The 21,136-nt window shown below is 41.3% G+C and overlaps 1 protein-coding gene across 2 annotated transcripts in view; it reads left to right on the top strand.

Moving 5' to 3' along the window:
- Positions 1–21,136, top strand: part of SLC2A13 (solute carrier family 2 member 13) — a 168,336-nt gene that overhangs the window by 108,125 nt on the left and 39,075 nt on the right. For both annotated transcript variants that reach the window (XM_054189296.1, XM_054189292.1), the window contains exons 5-6: positions 5,974–6,137; positions 13,616–13,736. In XM_054189296.1, the coding sequence (XP_054045271.1) occupies positions 5,974–6,137; positions 13,616–13,736 (285 nt within the window). The remainder of the gene's footprint in view (positions 1–5,973; positions 6,138–13,615; positions 13,737–21,136) is intronic.

The raw sequence follows: 21,136 nt of genomic DNA, 5'->3' as shown, positions 1-21,136 counted from the left end.
CAGTTGACGTTTTAAGGTTTTAAGTTTTTAAGGAATCTAAAGGCCGTAGATTGACTAATGTGATAGTCCTAGGACTGATGCTGAATTGTAGTGATGAAACGGATTTTTACAGCTTTTGTGATCAACTTTGTTACATGTCTAATGTCAAAAATAAGGTTAGTTCTTAGCCTTACTGTGACTTTCCATTTCCATTATGCATAGCTCATGGAGATTCAGCATCACAAAGTTTTGTCTGGCAAAGGCAATTCCCATTGAAAAGTAGATCTATGCTCAGATATTTCATAATATCAGTGCTACTGTTGATATTAATATTACTAATTTATATAATAAGAGTTCAGAAAGGAGGCGATCAAATTTGTGTTTCACGGAATCACAGACTGGTTGAGGCTGGAGGGGAGCTCTAAAGGTCATCTGGTGCAATCCACCTGCTCGAGCAGGAGGTTTAAAAAGCAAGGTAAGAGATTAGGCAGACGTGATTAGAGATGTAGACGGGGAAGTAGCAGAGTTTCCATAACTGCCCAGGTCTTCAAACTGGTGTCTGTGATTGCTCTGAATGCAACCTCTGCGAGTGGAAACCACCACATCTCCCTTATCACTGTGGTGTGCACACATGAAGCTGGGAAGCTGAACCACATTATCCAACACTCCAATTATATTATCAAATGCTGCTATAGTGCTCTGCACTCCTTATTTCAAAGAAGTCTAAACAAGGGATATTTTCACTTTGCTGCATCTACAGCACTTTGCCAGTGTGCCTTTCCCTTCCCCAGGCTTCATATGGTGCTTAGCAGGGCCATAGCATCCCTCCTGTTGGAGAGCCTCCACATCTGGAGCATCTGCTCTCTTTGGCTCCTTCCAGGTATATTAACTACTTCTTTTCATTTCCAGTACTTTGGCTTCTAATTTCCCATGCACTGCTCTTGCTTTCTCCTGCTGTTTCTGTGAGTTCATCTACACAGACGAGGTGCCACGGTTTAATCTATTGGTGAAGCCATGGTAATTCTGCAGGCGCTTCGTGATGAAAGTGTCAGCTTAAACTTTCTTGATTAAATTCCTTTCATAACATAGTTGTAAATGGGTGGGACAGGCAGATGCAAGCTTGCCCTTTCCATAAGGATGCTTTGCTCTATAATCTGTTATCAAGCTTATATAATTCATCTTTCACTAAACTGCAGTTTCTTGATGTGCCTGGCCTTTTTCCAGCAGTGGTAATTCCAGTGGGAGTTTCCTGGCTCACGCGTGTTGTTCCTTGAGCACCTCTGAATCTTCAGAGTCAATATGATTGTTGTGTTTAAGCTACAAACAAAAGACTAAAGAGGAAGACATGTACATTTGCAGGATTAGAAGCAGTTAATAACAGTAGTGCTATTATAAAAATTCATTTTCAGTTCTCAGAGCAAGTATATCATGTGCAAATTCAAATCAGGCCTTCGAGTAGGTGGAATGATTCAGGAGCTGTATGTAGGAGCCTGTGGTCTTTCCCCATCTCCTCCACCTGCAGCGAGTGGGACACAGCAAGCTAAGCCAGCCACTGCCCAGCCTTGTGGTGCAGCGGAGGTTCTGTATTCCACGCCATGGCATCGCTGGTTTTTTGCTGCTGTTGCCATTCAGGTTAGCAACATGTAAAACCGCCGTATCTTTTATCACATAAAGGTGAAATGTTAAGGATGGCTTAACCTGTTTTTCTCATTGTCATAATATATATGTTCAAAGCATGTGTCAATGAGCTGTCTTGGAGAACACTATGGCTGTCTTTACAAGGGACATGTGATAGTTTGTGAAAGGAGGGAAACATGAAACAGAAGGCTTGTAGATTGAGTTGGACACTTTTGTTCGAATCAATATGAAATTTGAATTGGCATTTGTCCCTCAGATGTTTTTTACAAGATGGCATCTGTCTAAATGGTCCAGCTTCCCGGTTGGTGTTGGCATCGTCTCACAGTGATGCGGCTGCCTGGCTTGATAGGTGGCACCGTGGCCAGCCTGAAAGTGTCTGTACCTGAAAATGTGGACCTGTCGCTTCTCATGTGAACCTTTCCCCACTTTGAAAGTCATCTGGGAGACAAGATTCCGTATTCCACATGTATATATGCTGTAACATGTTGCTGTTTTTTGAATAACTAGGCTTTGTCATGCTCGGCAGCACGGGTCGCTCCAGTCAGGGCTACAGGCGGGAGAAGGTTGTGACTGGGTTTCCCCCGGTGTGGCAGCCCTGCTGCTGGGGGCCAGGGACACTGCAGCGCCCTGGGTGCCTTGGCTGGGTAACGCTGCACGCCTGGCCCAGCCAGCACCCGTCTAATGCAGTTCCCGTGCTGGAAATTATCAAACTTGGTGGGAATAAGCTTTAGTAATTCCTAAAGGAGCAGAGAAACAGGTTGAAGGTGTAAATGAAACGTGCTTTTGTGAATGTGGAGCATGTTTTGTTATGAATACTTTTGTCTGTCTTAGTCCAATAGTTGTAATGTAGAATAACCTGATAGAGGAGAAGGAGAGGATCTTTCTTTGTGTACAGTTGCAGAAAGAGCATGTAAGTCTGTTGAAACTGCCACCATTTTGGATTTTCTCCAATATGTAATCGTTAGCTTCTCGGCTATTGCACTACTTTCCACTTCATTTTGCGTTATTTCAGTTGAGTTGAGAAAAAAAGATAGAGGATTTCATTATCTCTAGAGACTGATTTTCTTGGACTGAGTAGTTTGAGTAGTTGGACAATGATTCCTGAAGTACTGTGCTAGAAAATGTTAACAAACCCTTGCAAAGTAATGCCAGAGTACTCTGGTTTGTTGTGTTGTTTTGTTTTGTTTTTTTTTTTAAAAAAAGCAAAAATGTAAATGTTTCCAAGATGTACTTCTGAGTTACTTACATTTATTCATTATTTTTACCAGAATTACAAATTCTGCCCCAAAAGGCTGACACCCTTAGACAGAAACTTTGTTGGAGTAGACTTGATAGAACAGGTGGGCTGGAGCAGCCCCTCGTGAAAGACGGGGGCAGTCAAAGCTGTGATGGCACACAGCTGCCAAGCCTGGCACGGTGGGCTGCTGCTCTGCTGCCGAATGAGCTAACCCAGGAACCCGGGTGCATCCGGAATTGTCCGTAAGACCTGCTTGGGGGGGCGGGGGGGGGATTCTCCTTTTCTTTAAACATTGGATGGCATTGCTTTAAAAAAAATACTGACGCTTTAAAGGAGAAGAGGGAGGAGAGTGTTTGGTGTGCTTCCTTCAGTTCCTCCGATACTGCTCGTTTTCGGTATATAGTCAAAGGATTAGTCTGAGTAAAATGTGGAAATGTGTCAGGGTGTTTTTTTTAACATACAGCAACTCTTGGTAGAACAACTTCATAACTTTGACAGCCTCAGAAATTATCAATATTTAAATATTTCTGTATATATCTGACTCACTCACTTTGTGTGGCTTTGTAATTGTCTGTAGTTGTTTGCTTTCCAAGATACAGTACTTGCTTAAAAATTCCAAGAATACACACGTGCTTTTGTCATTTTCTTTACATTCTACAAAATAAGCTAGGACTGCGCAACTTTGTCACTGAAATTACATTCCCTGCAGGACCTGCAGTATTCACTGGGGCTGTATAATATCACAGCTTGACCTTTTTCTGCCACATAGGTTTTTTTTTTTCCTTGTCAGGAAGAAATGATAAAGACCTGTCATCTTGTTAGATTAATCGGCAGTTAGGGCTGCACGGGTTGGTATAAAAAATGGGCATGCTAAAATAGGTGAACTTAAGTGTATATATTTAGTAGTTATCATAATCTATGCAAGCGTTCTTTTACATTTTTGAAATTAGATTGCTATGCCATAATAAACATGAACGTCACTGCCAGCACCCAGGCTTTGGTAGCTTGGCATTTGGATTTGCAGAATCTAAATTTCCCTGGTTTGTTTTCCATAGAAATGAAATATCTTGTTTATTTATGGATAAAAAGTAAGCTGCTAGTTGAGAATATATAACCAGAGGGTGCAATAAGCAAGGCTGCCTATTGCAACCAGAAGGAATGTCGGGGGCAGAAGGTGCCTGTTTGCATAGATCAGGCAGTAGACATCTACGCGCTTTTACGTGATTCTTTATTCTTTGCTTTTTTAACCATACAGGATCAGGATGCTATACATTGCTGCTGACAACTGGCAATTTCTGACTTCCCAGTAGAGTTGGATTTTGAGAAGATTTAGATGTGTGGAGTTAAACACGGCTTCCTGAAGCCTTGTCTGTTGGAAGTAAATAGGAGTTTCAGCAGGTGTCAGTGGGCCGAGACTTGACATTTATTGTTATTTTCCTACCCTTAAGAAGAAAGGTGGTACTGGGAGATCAGAGACTATTTGGGTGATTTTGTGACTACAGCAGCGCAGTAGGATATAAATTTTGACAGGCAGTTAGCAATTTAATTTGAGAGAGCCTTAAGAAGTGAGGACACGTTAACATTAGCGTTTTAACTCAGATGACGTCTATGCTTCATGAATCTTCATCTCTCCAAGATTCACATCTTTGCTGGGACGTCAGAGTGTGCGGCTCTTTCAGACAAAACGAGCCTGGACGAGGTGTTGCAGTCCCTAACGAGCAGGCAGAGCATGGAGCCAGGCTCATAACCCATGTGCGTATAAATACCAACAGTTTCCTGCTGGAGGTCTTCTCCTGCCGCACCATGAGCCTCAGGTGGCTGTACTGGTGGGGAAGAGGAGCCGGGGGAGCTGTGAGGATCTAAATACTTGCCTTAGCCAAAGGGGAGGGCCATAACATCCAGCTGTAGGCACAATCATTTATGGCTGGTAGTGTCTCAAACGGCTCGAGCTCTTTTGTAAGTAGTCAGTTGAGCATATTGATCATCCTGGATTATTGGTTTGAAATACAAAGTGGTTTATGCTTAGAATAGAAAAGCGTGGGCCACAAAAATTTCTAAGGATAACACATCTGGGCATTAAGACAAAAGGGGGACATTTAAAGCAAGCTGCGTTTTGACCAGGAAAACGCAAAAGTGAACTTTAACATTTCTGATGGTTATTGCTGTGTGAAAGCCTATAGGCTGCGAGGTGTTTGAGGGCATGAATATTCAGTATTTCAGATAGCACAAATTAAAAGAACAAGATGAAAAGCGCTTCTGCAACATGAACAAAACTACTCCTGTGTTTTCTTGAAGATTTATTTTGCTCTCCCTGAGAACGTAGACACAATATCTGTATTCATTTGATTGCTGTGAAAAATGGGAGAAGGCTTCCTTTTTTTTTTCCCCCTTTTCATTTTGCTCAGTTGATTTATTTATGAGTTGCTGTTTGTGTGGAATGGTTGATTCGTTTTAGAGAGAAGTGGAAGCTTCTGTCAGACGCTCCTGTTGGGTGTCGATTCACATCCCTGCAACACGGTGCTGGGGCATTTCAATGCAGTTGTACGCTGGTTAAGACAAAAGTAATACAATGGAGAAGATTTCGGGCGCTTCAGTGGCAGTGAAATAAAACTGCAAAACCTCAAACCAGGAGGTTGCAAGTGTCGCTTGTTGGATGCCATAGATTAGTTCTGTATGACCTTTAGCGGGAGTGAAAACGTATTTGATTTTTGAGCTATCTTTCCCTAGACAGTACTCAGAGTGCTAAAATCCTGCATGTTTTGGCAGGAAAAAAAAAAGATAGTGCACAAAGCAACGGCTGGATTTGAAAACCGGATTTATTTAAATTAAAAATGCAAACCCTGCTTCTGACAGAATGTGATTGACCATTGAAAATATAAACAGCCAAGGGAATGGCAATTCGTCTCTTGATGTCTGCCAGTCAAAACTTTAGTCAAGTGCAAGTTATGCCTTGGTTATGCCTGATTTCCCAGGGTAATTGGGTGTCAGTCTGCGGCTGCATTATGCGGGAGGTCACACTTGGTATTTGTTACGATCTTTTTCGATTTAAAATCAGAAACTCTAACATGAGCCAAATTGAAATCAGCAGTGTTCGTATTTGTCTCTCCCTCCGCTCGCAGGTACTACAGTGCTACCATTTTGCAGATGTCAGGAGTCGAGGACGACAGGCTTGCAATCTGGCTGGCCGCACTGACAGCATTTATAAACTTCATTTTTACTCTCGTGGGAGTCTGGCTCGTTGAAAGAATGGGTCGTCGGAAACTTACACTTGGTAGCTTAACAGGTGAGTGTTTAATTGGTGTATTGTATTTCCCTCATAATTAGTAATTGTCCTGGCTTGAGGTAAAACAGAACCACGACATTAGTAAAATGAAAGTAAAATTTCAAGTGCTAGTTTTTTCAAAGTAGTCCTTTTTAAAATAACAGTTTTGGCCCCATCTTCTCCCTGAAACCATATGGCTTTTCAAAACCAGTTCTACAGTACCACAGCTAAAGGCTAATTCAAAAAAGAGGGGTTTAGCATGTTATTTTTTCAGGTGCCGTTTTTCATTCAAGCCATGTTTGACAACGTTTTTATTTAGCTTTTTTTATGCATTTTTTCAGTATAAGGAATCAAATGCTTGGAACTTCGCAACTGATCAGTTTTGTAAAATCTCATGTATGCATATGTGATAAGTAATTTCTGGCTCATTAACGGGAATTCAGAACATATTATGAAGAACTATGCATATTGCATAGCCATTGCAGCACTTCTAGAAATGTAATGCGGTTCTTTGCACGGTTGTCTGAAATACCATACAGTAAATACCTTACCTGCACTAAGGTCATTTTAGTTAGTCTCCTGTATGAGATACTAAAAGACAGAATTTTGGATTTGTACATTTTGTTGTAATATTGAAACACTAACTCATCGCGAAGCTGTCCCTTGGAAGCAGAAGGCAGAGTGAGCAGTCTTGCCTACACTCAGCCATGTCCTGCCCTTTACCCGGTAAATCCCTGCCTGCTCCCGCGTTACATGCTTGTTCTGGCTGAAGTGATCTGTGACCAATACCTGCCTCTGGCTGAACGTCTGAAAGGTTTAGATGTTTCCAAGAACAAGGTTTGGAAAAGAGAAACACTTCCTGCTCCTCTTGAAATAATGTTCGTAAGTGTTTAGCCGGGAGGGTTTAACGTCTTCATATTTTGTTCTGTTGTTGCTGTCAGGGATCCAAACCTCCAGTTAGCGCAGCACAGCAGAGTGGGGGACCACCTGCCAAGTCGCTGGCCATTTGCGGTTCCCAAGCGATGGGAGTTAATCTGCACTCACAGTATTTGAATGCATTTATATAGGCAGAACAGTGGTGGCACAGTGTCACATCTGGTTTGATACGGAGTTACCCAAATTTGTAAATGAAAACATGCAGTGTGGAGACAATTTGGTATTTCCAAGTTATAATACATCTGCATTTGGTGTATCACCATTGTGATTTGGGGTTGAGAAACTTGAAGAACTGACAAACACAGAAGGACTAGTGGAGGACTTTAAGGTTGGGGGCACCCTAGGTTGTAGTGATCATGAAATGATAGAGTTCAGGATCATGGGTACTACGCACAAAACAACAAGAAGTAAAATTACAGCCTTGGATTTCAGGAGGGCTAACTTCGACCTCTTCAAGAAACTGCTTGGAGAGATCCCGCGGGCTAGGGCTCTGGAAGGCAAAGGGGCTCAAGAGAGCTGGTTGGTATTTGAAGACCACTTCCGCCAAGCTCAGGATTGGTGCATCCCTAAGAGCAAGAAATCGGCCAAGGGACGCAGGAGACTTGCATGGTTGAACAGGGAGCTTCTGAAAAAGCTCAAGTGGAAGGAGGAAGTTTACAATAAGTGGAAGAAGGGACTGACCCTTTGGGAGGATTACAAGAATGCTGCCAGGGCGTGCAGGGATGAAACAAGGAAAGCCAAGGCCACCTTGGAATTAAACCTGGCCAGGGATGTCAAGCTCAACAGGAAGGGCTTCTACAAGTATATTGGAGGCAAAAGGAAAACCAGAGCAGTTGTGGGCCCACTGTTGAATGAGACAGGAGCCATGGTGACGGAGGATGCGGAGAAGGCGGAGTTACTGAATGCCTTCTTTGCTTCGGTCTTTACTGCTCGGCCCAGCCCTCAGGAGTCCCAGGCCTTGGGGGAAGTAACAGGAAAGAAGAAGACTTCCCTTGGGTTGAGGAGGATCGAGTGAGGGATCAATTAGATATTCACAAGTCCATGGGCCCCGATGGGATGCACCCGAGAGTGCTGAGGGAGCTGGCGGAAGTCCTTGCTGGGCCACTCTCCATCATCTTTGAAAGGTCCTGGAGAACAGGCAAGGTGCCTGAGGACTGGAGGAAAGCCAATGTCACTCCAGTCTTCAAAAAGGGCAAGAAGGAGGAGCCGGGGAGCTACAGGCTGGTCAGCCTCACCTCCATCCCTGGAAAGATGATGGAACAGCTCATTCTGGGCGTCATCTCAAGGCATGTGGAGGAAAAGAAAGCTATCAGAAGTACTCAACACGGATTCACCAAGGGGAAATCATGTCTGACTAATCTGATAGCCTTCTATGATGGCATGACTGGATGGATAGATGAGGGGAGGGCGGTAGATGTGGTCTACCTTGACTTAAGCAAGGCGTTCGACATGGTCTCCCACAGCATCCTCATAGGGAAGCTTAGGAAGAGTGGGTTAGATGAATGGACAGTAAGGTGGATAGATAACTGGTTGAAAGACAGAGCTCAGAGGGTCGTGATTAGGGGCACAGAGTCTAGTTGGAGGTCAGTGACGAGTGGTGTTCCCCAGGGGTCAGTACTGGGTCCAGTCCTCTTCAATATATTCATCAATGACCTGGATGAGGGGCTAGAGTGCACCCTCAGCAAGTTTGCTGATGACACAAAGCTGGGGGTGGTGGCTGACACACCGGAAGGCTGTGCCGCCATACAGAGAGACCTGGACAGGCTGGAGAGTTGGGCAGAGAGGAACCTTATGAAATTCAACAAGGGCAAGTGTAGGGTGCTGCACCTGGGGAGGAATAACCCCATGCGCCAGGACAGGTTGGGGGCTGACCTGCTGGAGAACAGCTTGGTGGAAAGAGACCTGGGAGTCCTGGTGGACAACAGGACGACCATGAGCCAGCAATGTGCCCTTGTGGCCAAGAAGGCCAACAGCATCCTGGGGTGCATCAAGAAGAGTCGTGGGATGTCATCCTCCCCCTCTACTCTGCCTTGGTGAGGCTGCACCTGGAGTACTGTGTCCAGTTTTGGGCTCCCCGGTCCAAGAAGGACAGGGAACTGCTGGAGAGGGTGCAGCAAAGGGCTACCAAGATGATCAGGGGACTCGAACACCTCTCTTATGAAGAAAGGCTGAGGGATTTGGGTCTCTTCAGCCTGGAAAAAAGACGGCTGAGGGGGGATCTTATCAACACTTATAAATACTTAAAGGGTGGGTGTCAGGATGATGGGGCCAGGCTCTTTTCAGTGGTGCCCCGGGGACAGGACCAGAGGTAATGGGCACAAACTTGAGCAGAGGAAGTTCCACGTAAACTTCAGGAGGAACTTCTTTCCTTTGAGGGTGGCAGAGCCCTGGCACAGGCTGCCCAGAGAGGTGGTGGAGTCTCCATCTCTGGAGACATTCAAAACCCGCCTGGACGTGTTCCTGTGCAAACTGCTATAGGTGACCCTGCACTGTCAGGGAGGTTGGACTAGATGATATCCAGAGGTCCCTTCCAACCCTATGGTTCTATGATTCTATGAAGAGCTTTTCACAATCCAAGTTCAGAAATGTGCTCATGACAGAGGAGATCGGAAAAGCACTTTCCTCACATCTTAAAAAAACAAACCAATAACAATGTCAAATCGCTACTTTTATCACAGTCTACCTCCAGATGAGTTAAAATACATCTCCCCTATAAGTTCTTGTATGTCTCCAGTCAAGTCTTTCAGAGTGGAAAGACCCGGTTCTGTACCATTCCCCATGTTCAATACCTTCCCCTCACCCTGCCTTGTGATACTTGCCTGTTGTCTTGTCTTTCCATGAAGTGGATCCCTCCTGGCACTGCAACTGGTACTTCTGGTTCTTGGCTGCTGCCTGTCCTTTATATTCTATTGGAATAGAGTATTATGTATTTGGCCCCGACACCTCATACACCTGTCCAGCCCTTTGGGATTTTATTGCTTATCGGGACCCAGCTCTATAGGTGTGATTCCCACGTCGACTTTTCATACAATCACAGAACTCTTTGCTTTTTGACTCTGGTTGTTTGATAAAAATATTCTTGGTCCTTCTGTGGTCAGATGCCAGTCTGCAGTGTCACTTGATGCATGCTGCATTGCTTGCACGGTTCTTTATCATACGGCCCCTCCTTAAGAAAATACAAATAATGACAGTACTGAAATCATATGTCAACTCTCTGTACTATTTGGAATTTTTTTATGTAATGGTTGTCACTTTGATTTAGGTAGTGGTGGATGTGATGTATTTTCCTTAGCAAGAGGGCTGTTTAATAAAACGATAATTGCTAAATCTGCTGATGGATCTGTTTTCCATGATGAGTTTTCTCATGGGGTAAACTTAGATTTTAGTGCTGTACTTCGGTTTACATTTCTAAGGACATTGGCTTTCACACTGAGTTATTACTGGCTTCTTCTCTGGTCTTTGGAGAAGCCAGGTATGCCCCGGTCTCCCATTGCGTAAAACAAAGACTAGCTTTGCCTGCTGCTGCAAGGTTGTGGGGATTTTTTTGGTAAAGGTTAATTGATTTGATGTTTGTTAGATGATAACCTACAAGAATAGTCACGAGAGAGATAGTAACATAAATATTTTCATTAAAAGCCAACATACCGTAATTTAATTTCGTAAACTCATGCAGCTTTTCCTGCTTTCTGAAAACATTTGGGAAAGAGCTATTTTAAATTCAATTTAATCTATCTTTATAATTTTCGAAACATTAGCAACTTTTGAAAAATTGAGCCGTTCATATAGATCCAGAAGCATTAGAAAAATTATAGTAAACTGCTTCTGCCAAAAAAACACCAATGCACACCTTTTTAGTTCTCTTAACTACAGTTACTGATTCGTCTTAGTTTTCCATTCATTTTGTATCTTGGCATCATTTCTTTATTTTGCTCTCTTTCTTCACGTAATGTCTTTCTTCAAAGCTTTTAATTGGGAAATATGCAGGAATTTTGACAAGTGCAGTATCCATTTCATTTGTGTTTTCCTTTTTCCCCTTCAGAAATTATCAGTTTGAAAGCATGGTGCCACTTGGTCATTGGACAATTTGTATCTCTTTTTGTGAGAGAGAATCTAAAATTTCTTCAGGATATTTCCTTTCTTTTTTTTTTTAATCTTAGCTAGTGATGTACTGTCGTTGTTTGGTTTTGTTCATCATAGACAAACTTCCCACAGAACAAAAATATTTGATAAACTTAATTTGCCAAGTTTACATATTCAGTACTTTTCCAAAGAAATAAGACATTTGCAGAGGTACTGGAAGTGAGTGGTACTGTATTTGGTTAGCTTAAAAGACAGACAAAGCATATTTAGAATGAATACGAATAAGGTTATAGGCCCTGTCTAAAGATATTTGCTGTCTGGTTTATGGCATTTTGAAAGTACAGTAAATCTAGTGCAATATCCAGCCTGCCCCAAAACCTGGGGTACCTAGGTACCCCAGCGTACCTACTAGCCATAGCAGTACAAAGGCAAGTATAAATAAACTGAAATCACGTTTTATGGTAAGTAGGTGCTTTCTCCCCATACAGTTTATGATTGAGTTTAAGGTCTTAGTTGCCTCGGTGCAGGTAAATGCGTGGTCCAATCATCTCCAGTTCATGCATATTCATGCCTATTAGCCATGGCTGCTGCACAGACGCATTCATGAATAATTTTATTACACAAATCTTGGTACTTAAGATATTATTTATATCTCAGAAAAAAGTTTTTCACATACTTGGTGGATTTGCCTGCTAGGAAACTCTTTTCTCTCCAAAAACTCTGTCAAACCCACCCCTGAAACTGCCAAAACTTCTCCTCTGCCCTCCACCCACCAAAAAAACCCAAACCTCAAAATAAAAAACAGATAATGTGTAATTTCTTAAAGATTACCAGAGTGACATGTTAAGGTTTTTAATGTAGAGGCATTTCTAAAGGCTTGCACAGATGCATTTCTGAGAAGATTACTTACACGCTTCTAACCTACAGAGCAAACAGATGATGAGGAGTATTTGGAATTGAATTACAGTATCTTTCATTTGCCTTCAACCATTAAGCTGTATCACTGCACACTTAATGGATGCTGTCTTCCAACTGGGATGTGCTTCAGTGGTTTGAGAGTCTGTTTTTGTAAGGTAAAGATAATGTTATTAGATCATTAGTAACTAATTCATGATCATAGAACCATAGAACAGTTTGGGTTGGAAGGGACCTTGAAGATCATCTATTTCCAACCCCCCTGCCATGGGCAGGGACACCTCCCACTAGACCAGGTTGCTCAAAGCCCCATCCAGCCTGGCCTTGCACACTTCCAGGGATGGGGCGTCCACAGCCTCCCTGGGCAACCTGTGCCGGTGTCTCACCACCCTCAGAATAAAGAATTTCTTCCTAGTATCTAATCTAAATCTCCCCTCTTTCAGTTTAAAACCATTACCCCTTGTCCTATTGCTCCACTCCCTGACAAAGAGTCCCTCCCCATCTCTCCAGTAGGCCCCCTTCGGGTACTGGAAGGCCACAATAAGGTCTCCCCGGAGCCTTCTCTTCTCCAGGCTGAACAACTCCAACTCTCTCAGCCTGTCCTCAGAGGAGAGGTGTTCCTATCCTAACGAATAACTTTATTACTAGTTTTGTATTTTTAAATCAGACTATACATGATAATAAATAAAACATGCCACATCCACATAAATAGTGAGTATAGAAATAGGTATACAGGGTATTTTATACAACATAGAGCTCAATGCCTTGTCAAGTAGCAAAATGCAAAGGTTTTATAAGTCTGAGTTTGGGATGGTTGGAATAGTATCATGAGTAGTGAAGTATATAAATTTTCATTAAGATGATACAGCATATTGTGTGTGTGTGACAAATGAGGTAGGAGAACTATGGGTTATGTTCTAGTAATGGCCTGTTGCACTTTTTTGCCGTCTTCCCTCTCGTCACTTTGCCCAGCTTGTACACAAGGAATTTGTTGTTGGGGACAGGAGCAAATAGATGGAAGGGGGCTTTTTCCTAGCAGATGTTATGTGTGATCTTTGAAACGAGATCAGAAATTGCAGGTGGGCGTTTTGGTGGTGTTTTTATGAAAAGTCAAATTTCTCTCGTTTCACAAAGGGAAGCAGAGCCAATGAAAAAGCTGATGCTATTTTCTATTTTATAGGAAAGCCTGCAAGTCTGGGTGTGGGAGTGGGAAGAAGTGTGGTGATTTCAAAGTCACTATTAAATATTACCTTTACAGCATTATTTTCAACACCAAAAAGAATATATCCGTTCATTCATGCAGTCTTCAATTCCACATATTGAAACAAAAAGCCTCAACCTATTAATTTAATATCTGGACATTGAACCTGATGCATTTGACTTTAACATCTAATCTAATTCAAGATGTGGATGTAGCAAAGGGTATTTTTCTTAGGTTCTCATCACAGCTCCTTAGCGAATGCCGTGTGCCTTGCTTTCCCAAGCGTAGTTCATAGTTCAGTTCAATAGCAAATTATTTCATGTACTCTGGAGAAAAGTATCACATTGTTCTTTATCTGTATTTTTAGGTACTGCTGTAGCACTCATTATCCTAGCTTCGGGATTTTTGCTATCAGCTCAGGTCTCGCCAAGAATCACACTTAATCCACCAGATCCTTCACATCAAAACTCTACCTGCACAAAATACAGGTGAGATTTCATGATCATTCATCCAATCTTCTGGAAGATTGTTTTCAGTTAACTGCGTTTTACAACCTAGTGTGAGTAATAGACAATTATTCACAAAGTCTAGAACAAGGAACTAACTGGATTAAAGTTAAAATCCTAACTTCTGTCAACAGAGAAAATTAGACTCTGTTTAAATGCTCTGAATAATCCATCGGAGTTTCTTGGACTAAATAATGTGGTTAAGCAGCAAACTCCACAGCTGAAATCTCCTTTGTTATATCATACCTGCTGCAATTTATAGTGGACGCAAAGTTAGGAATATTTAAAAAGTAATCTGTAAAAATGTTTGCTGTCATTAATCTACTTGTAGATTTGTCAAGTATAACAGCTGTAAACTCTTCAAGAAGATGTTGTCTTTGCCTTTTTTTTTCCTGAGTGGAAAAGAAATCATCTTCAGATAATTGCAGACCAATTTACAATTAAAATGAATGTGAATTTTTTGACCTTTGTTTCTATAGTGGGTAGAGGAGGCAATTTCATGTGCAATCATTGTTTAAAATAACGTATCTTCTAGGGTGTTAGGAATGTGTCATTTTCTGTATTTCGCGGTTTTTATTCACATGTGAATGCGCTTATGTTCATTTAGCTGGCAGACTAGAAAATTCCCTGTTGAGTGAAGACTAATAAAAAAGCTGAAGAAATTCTTACTTATGTTCAAAATCTGTTTTATGTGTGCTTGCAATAGAGATAAATATCAAGAAATGAGACTTCTAGTTTCCTAGCGATACTGGCTAGAAATACGGCTCATGGCTTTTCATACGCCAGCACCATGTCTTACGTGAAAGATTCTGAGGATCTGAAGCTTCCCCCCTGGGAAGGGGACAGAAGGTCTTCAAAAGAGTATAACTAGGTGTTAATAACTGCAACATTAGATACTACCAGATATGAGGATCCCTAAATGCAAAAGCTCTATTTTTAGTTGTTTTCTACTGCAGAGTCAACTATAGTTTGTGATTTTTGAGGTGTGCCTATACAGATTTTTCAAACAGCAAGTAATCTGGTTAAAAGAAGCAAAGCAGGAAAGAGCTTCCAAATGCTTTTCTTTCAGAATAAGATAACATTAATAGCAGGATATCGGAAGGCTTTGCCTAGGACTTAAGTTAACTATTTAGAAAGGATGTCTGGAGGGCACAGATGCACCGTTTGCAGAACTCATTATTTTTTATCTAATGAAGCTGGATGATCATATAACTTGAAACAGTATAAAATCTGCGTAGAAGAAATGCGGCTAGTCCACCTTAAGAAGTAATGAAAAATCATCCGTCGCGGTTTTCATTTTCCACTTAACCACAGCTAGTCAGGAAGGGAATTTAGACTTGCTGCGGCTTGCTCAGTGTGCGCTTCTGGGCAAAAGCATGAAAAATTAAAGCAGGTGGTTCTAGTAAAGGCATGTCGTTTCCTGAGGTATTGGAATATTTTAATCTGTCATAATTTTCTGACATAAAGTGAGGAAAAGCAGATGTGATAGAAATTCAAAGGATCTAGAAAAGAGCAATAAAAGAATTGAAATATGTTAATTTGGGAATATTTTGAAATAGGAGGACCTCTCTTTCTTTACAGATAAAAGTGAACTCGTAGAGGGGAATGTGAAATAATGAACAACGTATAAGAAAGCTTTAGTTGCTCCTATTTTAGTCTTGGAACATACTTTGATAAGGAGACACAAAAGCCAGGAGAGTTGAAACTAATAAATGGATGCAGTTGCCCACATATCACAGATTTAGGCTACTGCACCCACTGTTTAAAAGGTTTAAAAAAAATAGGCATTTACATGGTTAATAACAACTTTCACACTCGTGTATCTAAAACCATAATTGGGATATCATTTTTCATGCTTCAGAACATCACTAGACCCTGACCTTGCTACGGCCGGAGGAAGAATATTCCTTCAGCATCATGAATATTAGTGTCCATTTTGGGAGGTGATATCAGCCACTGACTCCATACCAGGAAGTCTCAAAATTCCAAGTGTGTTCGGACAAGAAATATTGTTTGCTTTTGGCATGGATCAAGGGAAGAAAAACTTTTTAAACATTTTTGTCTCCAGTGATGTCTTCAGAGGAGCTTAGTTTCAGCTTGCCTTTCTACCAAGTTCTTGTAGCTACACATATGGAACATACGTTAATTTATTCCCTTATCTAAATTATTTCTGGAGGGGATAACATACAGGCATACCTTGTATTCAACGTGGAAAAGTGGCTGTTCAAGATACGGGCATGCCTGCTTTCTGAAATTCTGAAAATTTAAAAATTCTGAAATTTTAAAAAGTGTTTTTGTAATGAGAAAGTAGATGGTGTCGTCACCATTCCACTAGGGTTAGAACTTCAGCATAACATGCATGGTCTTGGAAGGAAGAGGAGGTGGGGACTGCAAGCCAAAGGAAAGCTAAAGGCTGGGCTGTTTTTTGTGGGGCTCGCCTCTCTCCTTTTTGGCCCTGAAGGTATTGCCCACGGCAGTTATGGAGTTGGGTCAAAGAGATTCTCAAGCCTGAGGATTTGGAAATAAAAGTCTGCTCTGCATAATGTCAGCCTTGTGTATTTTTTGTGCTACTCTAAGACTAATGGCATTAAAGGAGCTGTGCAGATAGCCGCCATGTAGGGTAGCAAATATTACTGTAGGAATAATTACAAATAAGATATCCAATCAAAGTAAAATGAAGTCATTTAATGGCAGTGGTCTCTTGCCGTTTAATCCATATTTTAGCTTGCTTCAGTATAACTGCTGGTGTCTCATATTGCTTAGTGTTGTATCTTGCAAGCCTTGAAGAGGTCTCAGTTTTTGAAAAATAAAGACAGCAGGACTTCAGAAAATCAACACGTAATGCCATCTCCCTGTAGCCACCGTAACCACTTTTAAATAGGTGTGCTACACAAATGCACCTTGTGGTCTCCTTCATCTAAAGGTGATGCGGTGCTTCTCTGAGGTGAGGTACGCTCAGTCAGAGTGTAAATCTGTTTGCGGCTTTGTCATCTCAGAGTATGGGGGGGTTTCCGAAATATAACTTGTGTTTGTCTCTGTCAAAATGTATTTGTAAGTTACAAAATCATCAGTAAAGTGTATTTTGCTGACAAAAGTTTCACTGATACCGTGCAGAGTAAAGACGCTTTTTATGTTTGCAAATCCGTTAGGTAAGTGTGGGTGTCAATTTTGGAAGCCTTAGAGCTACTACAAACAGTCTGTTTGTTTGTTGTTCCCTCAGATCTGTATTCCTCTGCAGAGATTAATTCCTGCTGCTAGAATAACAATGATGATAGAACAGAGTAGCAGATAAAGAACACAGTCACTGTCCTGATTGAAAAAAGCACCTTCAATGCTACGTTCTGAAAGAGCTGTGCCGTGCAGAGAGAGATACAGGCTGCCTGTACGTGCTTGCAGAAAACAAACCAGTAAGATAGGCTGCAAATATCGAGTAAAATATTTTCATTTGATGTAGGGACATATAATATCGTAGTTGGTCAACAGCCAAAAAATAATCCATAAATCAGTGAAAAAAAATTGAATATAATCCTCATTCACATGGCCATCATGGAAACAACACAAACCCAGCAGGACAGCCTGAACGCTGAGATTCTCCTTGCCTCCTCCCAGGTGGAAGTGGGTGGGTGTCTCACTGAGGAAAGGCAAGGTGAATGCCCGTCTCTGTGCCATCCTTAAACTCCACTTTCACACTCAACCCGTGTAAGGTTGTGTAGATGTTTGTAGTGGGACCACTTCTCTTCTTTGATCGTAATCTCTTCAGCAGCTGTAATCTGTTACTTATCATCGAGGCCACAGAGAAGCTCAGAGGTAAATTTAGGAGTACAAAAGAGTATCGTCCCAAAACTTTTAATCCTAAAAATTAAAAGATAAGTTAGCCATTGTTATTATTATTCTGACTACTCAAAAATCTATAAACATGTTCCTTGTTTTACTGGGGACTTGTCAGTAAAGGAGGCAGCTTCTGGAAGGAGGCCAAGGTTAGGGCATGGACACTAGTTACCCTACTGCCTTTTCCCAGTCTTTAAAGAATCAAAGGTGTGACTATCCCACTCTGCCTTTCTCTGGGATATTCACCCATCTCTGGAAAATGACCATTGGCCTGTTGCCTTGTATTTTTGGTCTTTTTATGTCCTTTCATCATGTGTCTGTCCCTCTTACTGCACTTCTTGGGACTTGGTCAGCTGTAGAAGACATAATGTGAACTTGTTCTGCTTAAGCAATATTTTTCACCTCGGTTACTATACGAAAATGGTAACTTTTGTGTTAAGCTTAAGTTAACCTTGGTATCCTAGGGAAATGATACCTGTGCACAAGAACCTTCTCAGGTTCCTTCCTGAACTGATTGTTTTCAGAGTTTGATTAAAATGCTACAGGCGGTGCCAGCTGTGCGGGGCACACAAAGGCTCTGCTGTTCATCTTCGAGTTAGTCAGCCTCATGCGGTTAATGTGCCGAAGCTCATTGTACAAGTACACACCACTTAGATGAAGGCACCAATGTTTAGTAATCTTACATAGCAATTTCACAAGAGCTAATAGGCAGAAATATATTTTCTTTATGAATTTAGCAAAAGTATGTAACTGTGATCAGTCTTGAAAAAACTCAGCTAACCTAGTAACGGAAACTGGTTTTATTGTATTTAATAGCCTTAGGATACATACAGTAAGTCTGTTAGTTATCGTACTTCATTTTGTTAACTCATTGACAATCTGATTTATCTGCAAACTAGACATCGGTATTCTTCATACTGTCACTGTATCAGAGAACCAGTATTTTTTAAAATATGATTCTCATTTTATGTTTCTAATGTCAAAGTGACTGAGCTACTTGTAATTCTCATAACAGAATTGCATTAATAAATATAGTAATGTGTTTCTGCGATTAAGTTCAGAAAATTATGAGTGTTTTGCCTGCTTTTATGAAATGTAATTAAAATTCTGGTAGATGGTTTATGTTGTAGAGCTGTAAAATGACCTCGACGTAGTCTGGAAATATTTTAAGTAGATAATACAAGGATTTATCACTTGGTAATAATGTTCCATTTGCTGGCATGTTGCTCCTATCAATCAAAACTTGTAATTTAATTTAAAATCATAAGGGATAGGAAGGAATATGTCAGTTCCATGTAGTAAGCATCATTAATGTGAATGAGGAAAAACTCCTCTCGTCAATTTAAAAACAAAAATCTGAAAAGTGACTTATCTGAATTATAATGTCTGTGGGCATAACGCAGACCCTGTAACCATTGTTAACATTTCCACTTACTTTGTCTTTGAATCAAACTCTGCCTTACTGAGGGAACAAGGTGTTATTTATATAGTAACCTATTAACACTTCACATCTCTGCTAATACTTCTAAGACTTTGCTGTTTAACAAAAGCTGAAACAATACTTAGGGAATTATTTTGTAAAATCTTCTGAAGTGATGGTGTTATACTTTATATGGTCTGCAGGTTTTAGTCACACAAGGATGATTTTAATCCAGTTTGAACAAGGCTTGTAGCTGGTCTGCCCGGAAGCTGGGAGTATAGGATGTATGTGTAGGGTCTCTTTGCAAGAGTAGTTTTAAAAGCAAAGTATTCTACGGAAACTGCCATTACGCTCAAAATAAAGGTACATGTAAGTCAGTTGTTTCTGTTATTTATTGTCTGTGTTGCTCAGATCGAGGCATAAATCAAGAAGCCGTTGTGCTGGGGGCTGTATAAATTCAGAAAAAAAGATCATCGAAGACAAGAGACAATTGATACCTGTGTGCGAATAGATCAGGACACTTTGCATGTGGTGTCAGCGTTCCAGTACAGTCTGTTGTGAAGCTCCTTATAGTAGTAGTGGTGTGGAGCCAGGATGATCTGAGGACTTAAGCAAAGCAGGGTTTGTAGAGAGTGGTTTTCTTTATAGGACTTTGAAGGTAGGAAAGATGGGTGAGCCATCAGGGTCCTCTTCGGGTCTAAGGCAGAACTAGCAAACACCAAGAAGATGAAAACAGTTGCTCTGAGTTTATATAAATTGTGTTGCTTATTTGAGACATGTGAATCTTTGGAAAAGAGGGCTTAAGGAAAGTTTGAAGAGAGCGAATGTATTTATATGTGACTGGCATATCAAGAAGGATAAGGATTGAGTACTGGTCTGGAACTTACCTGGGAAGGAGTCACTGAAGAGCAGTCCCTGAACTAGATGGAGCAGGAGCCTGATTTGAAGATGAGGAAGGGTTGATCATACTTGAATGTAACTGCGATTTAGATCTGTTGGAATAGCTGTGTGGTAAATTACAGAACTGCAGCTAGCTTACGAGTACTGTGATTATAAATGGTAGCTTTTCCTTTTGAACATCACTGAGTGGATACGTGTTACCTACTGGACTGCCAGTAGACCTCAGCAAATAAACTTCTGCCTTTGGTCTCCTATAATAGCAGGAAAATGCTCTTGAGGTCCAAGTGGGTTTTTCTCATTCTTCATTAAGTACTGCATTTTCTGTGTCCCAGATAGGACAGCTTGGAGTAGTATCTTGTAGTTACCGTGCATTTTAATTACTTAAAGCATCCCCTATATTCTTGGCCAGTGATACTTAATCAGATTTTAGTGGTTAGCTTTTGGAAGGAACACGTGAATCATTAGAAGTATAATGAAGTGCTTGATTTCATGCCTGAGGTGCAGTGAAGCATGTGCCTCAGCATAAGACCTCAGACATAAGCATCAGGCAGTTTTAAACAAGGTCCTAGTACCTAACTGAAATGAGTTTGTATTTAAAAATGAAGTAAGCCATTTACCAAAAAAACCCCTAGTGCACCAATGTGCACTCATCTGTCAAGAGCGCTGATAAATCTACTGCACTATTTGTCCAAAAGTCCTTATATTTTTATTGAGTTAAATATCATGGCTGTTCCTCTTGTTTGGATTCATCAGTTGCTGTGTCCTTTCTTGAGTCCAGTTGGATACGCATGCCCTTGACTGGTGGTGCTCAGCTCAGCTATCTTGGCCATTTTCTTTCAGCTGGGGCTGGAGCAAGAGGCATTTTCTGGTTGTAGACAGATGAATACAAGCACAGAAGCAAGGAAAGCTTGATTTCAGTCTATTGTTTTTCTATAAGGAGCTGGAAAGCAACTATACCACATGCTAAGGGAGGTAGAGGACTGTGTCCATAATCAATCTTGAGCGCAAAGAGTAAACCTGAGGGCATACCAGGTAGGATGAAAGATCCACCTGGCCTAGGATCCTGTCTCCAGTATGGCAAACAGCAAGCTGGAAGGAGTAGAAAGCAGCACGGTCAAAGTGACATTCCTTTCCAGCCTGCGGTGATTTGCAGCTTATGTTCTCTTTGGGTGGTATGTGCTAATCCTCAGTAGATACTGCAAGACCCTCCTGTCCCTACATCAAGGCTTTCCTG

This window comes from Rissa tridactyla, chromosome 1 (assembly GCF_028500815.1).
Source record: "Rissa tridactyla isolate bRisTri1 chromosome 1, bRisTri1.patW.cur.20221130, whole genome shotgun sequence".
NCBI lineage: Eukaryota > Metazoa > Chordata > Aves > Charadriiformes > Laridae > Rissa > Rissa tridactyla.
Note: the sequence above shows the minus strand (reverse complement) of the source record. Positions and strands in the feature narration are given on the sequence as shown.